Here is an 8,409-nt window from a genome sequence, read left to right as displayed (position 1 = left end):
AGCAGGAAGGACATTTATGATTCTGTGCGTCAGTGAGCAGAGAATTAGCGAGTAAAATCCTACACCAGCAAAGATGTGGGGATGCTGGTGTTGGACAGGGGTGGGCAAAGTTAAAAATCATACAAAACCAGGTTATAGTCCAACAGGTCTATTTGGAAGCACGAGCTTTTGGAGTGCTGCTTCTTCATCAGGTAGCAGTGCCCCAAAAGCTTGCACTTCCAAATAAACTTCTGGGACTATCACCTGGTGTTGTGTGATTTTTAACTTAGAGAAAGTCGGGACTGCAGATGCTGGAGATCAGAGTGGAAAAGTGTGATGCTGGAAAAGCTCATTTGATGCTGCCTGACCTGCTGTCCTTTCCCAGCGCCACACTGTTCCACTCTCCAATGCCATAGCTCAAACCAATACTAACAGAGTGGTTTCCTCTTAAATGTGTGTGGGGGAACTGTTTAGATGTTCAGTATCAATTTTCACTTGCCGACTGTACTCCGAGTTAATGATGTGAGTTCAGATTCGGTTTCGATTCCGTTTCGTCATTCAAACAGAGCTAAATAACACGGCCAATGGGAAATGCAAACTGAATTGGGCAGCTCAATACAGTAGAAAGGTTACACCTCAAAACAATTCGCGTTGCCATTGGCTCGCAACTGCAGAGGCGGAGCCAAAGGAAGGTAATTCCCCAAATAAATATATTGTGTGTGTCTGAGAGATTGTCAAATGTATAAACTGACGCTGCAGCAGTTTATATCTGTTTGTCTCTGGGTTGAATTGTTTTATTTTCCTGTCTCTCGGTTCCCGGTTGATTGAAAGGGGAATAATAAAGCGAGCAGACAGAGAGAGAGGAGGATGTTGTGCTGGGGGGAGTTGACCTCAGGGAGCGGACAGAATCCCTGCTCTCAGTCAGAGGAGATTCTGAAAGGAGAGAGGGTTCAGCATGTTTGCAGCCGGGAAGGAGTCACTGTGTTTGTGTTGGAAAACGGGAAAGTTTATACCAGAGCCCGCGGCCAGAACCAAAAATCAAAATCAGGTGAGGAAATGGAAATATTACAATCCTGTCCATAAAACGAAAGAAAATGTGTTTAAAATTACATTGTATCTAACACCTATAGAGAAATGTATGAATTTAGTCATAATGCAAAGTAGATAGTGCTACAGCTAACTATTATTCTTGTGACGATATGTGTGACGCTTGTTACAGTCTAATCATTCATTCAAATTGAATTACCTCAGGAATTATATGTATTTTGTATTAGTGTTAAATATGGTTCCAGTTTTGGTGTTGATTACAGGGGACCCCCGGACCCGCGGGTCATACATTCCAAGGCCGAATGCGGATGCCCGAAATCGCGAATACCAGCGAACCCTAAACAGTATATGTCTTTTTCATTTACATACATACCTGTGATAAAGTTTCATTGATAAATTATGCACAATAAGACATTACAAACGTTAAATAATAACAAAATACATTGTACATTATTATACTTGTGCTCTCTCTCTCTCGAATGAACGGGATTCTGACGTTTCAGTTTAACCCTCAGGGGACCATGGAAAAATATCTTGTATACACACACAGTTTAAATACACTTTTACAATACATTTTTACACTTATTTCTTTAAAAATATCTTAGCCTATTGTGGGTACTCGCTGGCTTTTCTGTTCTTTGGTGTTGCTGTGATGATATGATGATGTTAAAGTGCACTTGAGAATATAACTTTTAAAAAAAAGTTTTGCGATTTACATGTGAAAGATCTGATACCAACATGATCATTCTAAAAGATGAGAGACTTAACAAACAATTGGGCCTGTTTCAATATATAATTTCAGTTACATCACACTGGAAACTTTTGCTATAAATTCTGTATCTTACAATTTTATTCTCCACAATCACCTGATGAAGGAGCAGCGCTCCAAAAGCTAGTGCTTCCAATTAAACCTGTTGGACTATAATCTGGTGTTGTGTAATTTTTAACTTTGTACACCCCAGTCCAACACCAGCACCTCCAAATCTTATGAAGATGTGACGATGATCCAGTGCTGACGATGATGAGCTGAGGTGAGGTGATGGTGTAGGCACTGTGACGTTGTGCTAGGCTATTGACCTCCTGACGAAAAGTCGTCAGAAGGTGGATCATCTGCTTTGGACCCATCTGCTTCTCACCTCGAACAGTGAAACACGGACAAGCAGCAGACAATGCCGATGGTTGGATAATGTGAGGAGTAGAGGACCTTGCTGGTTGGGGATTGTCGATAGTGGACATGGTTTGTTTTTCAACCTTTTAGAAAAATATCGTGATACGGAGTTGTTGCTTCTTTCTTTTCAGCTCATCAAACATTTGCTGGAGAGGTTCTAATGCTTGGTGATTATCCGGGTAACTTTAATGCTGCGTTCCATCATAGGATCGTAATCCATGATTTTTTTTCCTTTAACGACTGTGCTATCCGAAACACTTCACCAAATGTTTCCAATGTCCACATTGCTGGTTCTGTTTCAGTTTCTTCTTCCTCATCCTCTGTCGATGACTTGACAAGATCTTCTAATTCCTCATCCGCCAACAAACCTCGATAACCTTCAATATATTCTTCCACTTCTTCATCAGTCATATCGGCGAATCCCTCTCCACCAATGTCTCTTGCTATGCGAATGATTTTCTTCACCTGTCCATCGATAGCTGGGAAACCTTTAAAACCATTCACACCTTCACTCCAAAAGTCCTTCCAACAGGCATTTACAGTTTCTGGTTTTCATTCATCCGTTGCCACTTTGATTAAAGTTATTGCATCGGCAATAGTAATTGACTTCCAACATTCCATAATTTTGAGGTGAGGCTCTGCATCAATTGCTGCTTGAATCTGCTCAAATATGAGGCATGTGTATGTGGCCTTGACACACCAGATGATCCCTTGGTCCAGAGGCTGAAGCAGTGAGGTTGTGTTTGGTGGCAAAAACACAACCGTAACGTTTTCATTCTCTGTGGCAATAGATGTTGGATGGCCAGATCCATTGCCTATTATTAGTAAGACCTTAAATGGCAACCCTTCCTGTTCCAAGTATTTTTTTAACTTGGGGATGAAGCATTGGTGAAACCATTCGGTATAAAGCATGGCTGTCACCCACACTTTCTGATTGTGTTGCCAGAAGACGGGCAGATAGTTTTTGTTTTTATTCTTGAGGGCGCGAGGATTCTTCACCACATCTGGCTTGATTATGTGCCCTGCATCATTGTCACACAGTACCAGAAATACTCTGTCCTTACAGGCTTTGAAGCTTGGTGCCTGCTTTGCACTTTTGTGAATGTACTTTCTATTGGGCATCTTTTTCCAAAACAAGCCATTTTCATTGCAGTTGAAGACTTGTTTTGGATGGTAGCCTTCCTCCTCTTTCAACTTTTTAATTCTGCAGGAAACATGGCACCAGCTTCTTCATTAGCAGATGCAGCCTCTCCAGTAATTTTGTATTTTTCAAATTATGCCTGTTCCTGAATCTATGCAATTATCCCTTCCTTGCTGCAAATGGCTTGGGGTCCTTCTCTTCAGTGGATTCTTTCTTAAAGTCTTCATATAATCTTAAGGCCTTTTGCCTTAACACATTACCTGTTACCTGTTCATATCTTCAACTCACAAATTTAATATTTTTTCCATCTTAACTAACAGCTTATCACCCACCTGTAGATGTAACTTTCACAGTTTGAGGTGCCACAGCAAAACTAGACCGAATTTTTATTTTGTTCTTCACCACCTCCCGAATGGAAGATTCATTCTTACCATACATCTTAGCGACCTCAGCATACATTTTCTTTTTTCTTGTTGTATCAAGTTGAGAATTTGCACTTTTTCACTGAAGGGAAGCACTTCACAGCTTCTCTCAGGCTTTGAGGAACTGCCAGCATCATTGCTATTGTGGTTTGGGGCCATTGTTAAGCAAAGTTAAGGGTTATTTTCACAACAACACTGCAATAATGCAGCAATGAATGTGGACAGTGGGAACACTAGAGGCGAGCTGGATGTGAGTAAAGCAGACCAGTGTGGGTGCAGCGGACTAGGGGAGAAGAGTCATGTACTGAGCAACAGGGTGGGAAGGTTTCACCAAGTTACTCCGAATGGCGCACAATTTGGAACTTATGAATCATTTATTTCTGGAATTTTCCATTTAATATTTTGAACCATGGTAAACTGCAGATAACAGGGGATAACCTCGCGGATGCAGCGGTTCTACTGTATACTGTGGTTATCGATTTATAATGCAAGGTGAGAGTGTCTGCGTTTGAAGTGCGGTTTCCAGAGCTGTGTGGTATCGGTTTCTCTCAAATCTCTCCTTAAACTAGTTTTGTTTGACCTTCATTTGATCTTAATGTATTTCGGTTTTGTTTCTCTCAGTCACAAGGGCAGCTGCAGTAGCGACCTTTGGAACCTGGTTCTGAAAAGACATCTTCAGCGCATTGACTTAGCTTTTAATACACAACCAGTTAGCAAGGACTGGGTCTTTTGAAATATTCATAATTTGTTAGTTTCCCATATTATTACAATTGGCGGAGATAAATTGACTAGAAGAGAGATTATTTTAATGCTGCCCTTAGTCATTCTGATGGCTTGTAACTGGAGCATAACTTATTTTTGCATTCAATTCCCTTCATGAACAAATCATAACATTATTTTAGCTTTCCTAAATACTTGTTGTGCCTGCATCCTAATGTTTTGTGATTCATACATTAGACTGTTTGCATCTGGGGTGCTCTTTGTAACCCAGATCTTTACAATCATTTAGAGTTTTACTCTTATTTTTATCCTTCCTGCTATTTTGGACAATTTCACGTTAGCGATATTTAAAAAATTTCTAAGATATACTTTATTTGTAAAACAAAATTTATGAGTGCATACAAAAGGTCCTAAGACAGTCTGTACAATCTTTGCAGAGAAAGAAATTTTACATTCTTCAGATCTACCCTGAAGCAAAGGCATTTTCTACTCACATAGGAAACTCGTTACATTCATTTTCAGGAAACGACATGGTCTGAGGACTTTACAAATCGTCGCTATACTTTGTCAGAAAGATCTTAGCCTTGGTGGCACCTGCCCTAAGCTTTAATGCATCCCTCAGCATATAATCCTGGACTTTGGAATGTGCCAGTCTGCAACACTAGATTGAAGTCAACTGTTTACTCTGGAAGATAAACATGTTTTGCACAGACCAAAGAGCATCTTTCACTGAGTTGATAGTCCTCCAGGCACAGTCCCAACAGCCCAAAGAGCACAGAGTCCCGCACCATGGAGCTGGACAAATTTTGTCTATCTCACTAACCACCTATTTTAAGAACCCAGGATTTAGCTGATCGAGACCCAGGCACTTGTAACCTCAATAGTTCAAGCTCTGGCTCCTTGCTACAGAGGACAGTGTCAATCCTCCTCACTATACTTCCCTTACTCCCACAGTATTCCTTCTTACTGCCCCTTTTGAGTGGTTTCCCTGTAGAAAATTGCACTTCAGCAAGCCCTATGGCAATTGTGAATTTGGGATACAAAGTTAAATTGACTGAAGACAAGGGCAGCCCTAAATTTTAATAAGGCCCAAATTTTAATCTTGGATTATTAGTCCAGAAATATATTGATTGTAGAAGAGATATCATATCAGACTTGAAACATTAACTCTGTTTCTCTCTCCACTAATTCTGCCAGATCTGCTGAGTTTCTCCAGTATTTTCTGTTTGTTTCTGATTTGCAGCATCCACAGTATTTTGTTAATGTACTCTTCGATACTAATATCCTGTTTTTAAATTTGTTCCTGTAGGCCAATTTCCTAACTTCAAGGATCAGAAAATCCACTTTGCTGACAGTGGAACATCCCACATCCTATTCCTTTCTAAAGGAGGAAGTCTTTTTCAAAGTAAAGTTAAGTCATGGGAAACAGGAGCTCAAACAAGAACATTCTCCATTATGAAACCACAGTAAGTGCTGCATTCTACCTGATGGTTTGTATGTTTTTGTTTTGTTCTGTACCATCATGTTGTAAATTGAGTTGGCTACATATTAGGTGGAGGCTGGTACAATTGCAATATTTAAGAGGCATTTGGATGGTTTATGAATAGGAAGGGTTTGGAGAGATATGGGTCGGGTGCTGGCAGGTGGGACTAGATTGGGTTGGGATATCTGGTCGGCATGGACGGGTTGGACCAAAGGGTCTGTTTCCATGCTGTACATCTCTATGACTCTATGACTCTGAGACTGCTAACAGATGCATGGAAAAATTTGTAATGTCTCATTCAAAAGACAGCATAGGACTCTTCTGGAATGTTAGCTTTGCTTACCTGCTCAACTCTCTAAAGTAGGAACTGAGTGAGCAAAATGAGCTGGCAAGAGTGCTGCCAGCTGAACCAAAATAGACAAGCAGGAGGCTGGAAGAACACAGCAAGCCAGGCAGCATCAGGAGGTAGAGAAGTTGCGTTTCAGGTGTAACCCTTCTTCAGGACTGAACCAAGGCCAGCCAGGTGGATTCAGCAACTGCTTATTCAGTAATAAAGCTCTTATAAATGATATGATTGTGTTGGCTTTGTGTTTGTTTGCCGTGCCAATGCAGTAATACAAGGGGCAAGAGAAACTTGTGCAGATGGTCGTGTGTTGAAGTCCCATGTTAACTTTAATGCAATAACTTTCATTGAAAAAATTGCAACATAGCATTTGTGAAACAATATATTTCTGAGCACAACTTAGTAGTGATGTATCATTATGTTCTTTTCACGTTTAGGTTACTTAAGGATTTGAATGGAAGAAAAATAATTCAAATGGCCTGTGGAAACAATCATTCACTGGCATTGACCAAAGGTAAAAAAAAACTAAAGTGTGCTTGTTACATAGAACCTAGGAGCAGGAGTAGGTTATTCAGCTTTCAAGCCTGCTCTGCCATTCAATATGATCATGGCTAATCCTCTATTTCAATGCCAAATTCCCACTCTCTCCCTATATATATTTGGATGGCACGGTGGCTCAATGGTTAGCACTGCTGCCTCACGGTCCCAAGTTCGATTTCGGCCTCGGGGGACTGCCTGTGTGGAGTTTGCACATTCTCCCCGTGTCTGCGTGGATTTTCTCCGGGTGCTCCGGTTTCCTCCCACAGTCCAAAGATGTGCAGGTCAGGTGAATTGGTCATGCTAAATTGCCCATAGTGTTAGGCACATTAGTCAGAGGGAAATGGGACTGGGTGGGTTACTCTTCAGTGGGTCAGTGTGGACTTATTGGGCTGAAGGGCCTGTTTCCACACTATAGGGGATCTAATCTAATTTAATGCCGTTAAGAGCTATCAATTTATCTATCTGTTTTTTGATTATATTCGGTAGCTTCGCTTCTACAGCCTTCATGTGGTAGAGAATTCTACAAGTTCACTGCACTTTGCAGGAAGAAATCTTTTCTCATCTCAGATTGTAATCTCTGGTTTGGCCTCCGCCAATCAGGGAAAACATGCTCCTTGCATCTAGTCAGTTCAGTGCTATTAGAATTTTATGTTTCAGTTAGATCCCGATTCATCCTTCTAAAATCTAATTAATACAGACCAGGACAAAACAATCTCTCCTATAGAACTGTCCTTATTGGACACCATTGGGAGAATTTTTATCCACTCACTTACCAGATCCAGGGAGATAGTGAGGAAAGAGATCGATCTGAGACAGGTACAGCTGAGAACAAAAGTGAGTCAAACAGGCAGGGACAAGGTAGGACTAATAAATTAAACTGCCTTTATTTCAATGCAAGGGGCCTAACAGGGAAGGCAGATGAACTCAGGGCATGGTTAGGAACATGGGACTGGGATATCATAGCAATTACAGAAACATGGCTCAGGGATGGGCAGGACTGGCAGCTTAATGTTCCAGGATACAAATGCTACAGGAAGGATAGAGAGGCGAGAGAGGAGGGGGAGTGGCATTTTTGATAAGGGATAGCATTACAGCTGTGCTGAGGGAGGATATTCCCGGAAATACATCCAGGGAAGTCATTTGGGTGGAACGAAGAAATAAGAAAGGGATGATCACCTTATTGGGATTGTATTACAGATTCCCCAATAGTCAGAGGGAAATTAAGAAACAAACTTGTAAGGAGATCTCAGCTATCTGTAAGAATAATAGGATAGTTATGGTAGGGGATTTTAACTTTCCAAACATTGACTGGGACTGCCAAAGTGTTAAAGGTTTAGATGGAGAAGAATTTGTTAAGTATGTACAAGACAATTTTCTGATTCAGTATGTGGATGTACCTACTAGAGAAGGTGCAAAACTTGACCTATCTTGGGAAATAAGGCAGGGCAAGTGACTGAGGTGTCAGTGGGGGAGCACTTTGGGGCCAGCGACCATAATTCTATTTATTTTAAAATAGTGATGGAAAAGGATAGACCAGATCTAAAAGTTGAAGTTCTAAATTGGAGA

At 40.9% G+C, this 8,409-nt stretch overlaps 1 protein-coding gene across 1 annotated transcript in view; it reads left to right on the top strand.

Annotated features, from left to right (window-relative positions):
• The first annotated feature begins 659 nt into the window (after positions 1 to 659).
• The window catches only part of LOC122539482 (probable E3 ubiquitin-protein ligase HERC3), a 52,808-nt gene continuing 45,058 nt past the window's right edge, over positions 660 to 8,409 (top strand). The window contains exons 1-3 of the mRNA XM_043674360.1: positions 660 to 1,027; positions 5,787 to 5,943; positions 6,741 to 6,817. Of these exons, the coding sequence (XP_043530295.1) occupies positions 847 to 1,027; positions 5,787 to 5,943; positions 6,741 to 6,817 (415 nt within the window). The 5' untranslated portion in view covers positions 660 to 846. The remainder of the gene's footprint in view (positions 1,028 to 5,786; positions 5,944 to 6,740; positions 6,818 to 8,409) is intronic.

The sequence above is a fragment of the Chiloscyllium plagiosum genome, chromosome 32 (assembly GCF_004010195.1).
Source record: "Chiloscyllium plagiosum isolate BGI_BamShark_2017 chromosome 32, ASM401019v2, whole genome shotgun sequence".
Taxonomy (NCBI): domain Eukaryota; kingdom Metazoa; phylum Chordata; class Chondrichthyes; order Orectolobiformes; family Hemiscylliidae; genus Chiloscyllium; species Chiloscyllium plagiosum.
This window is presented reverse-complemented; position numbering and strand designations above follow the sequence as displayed.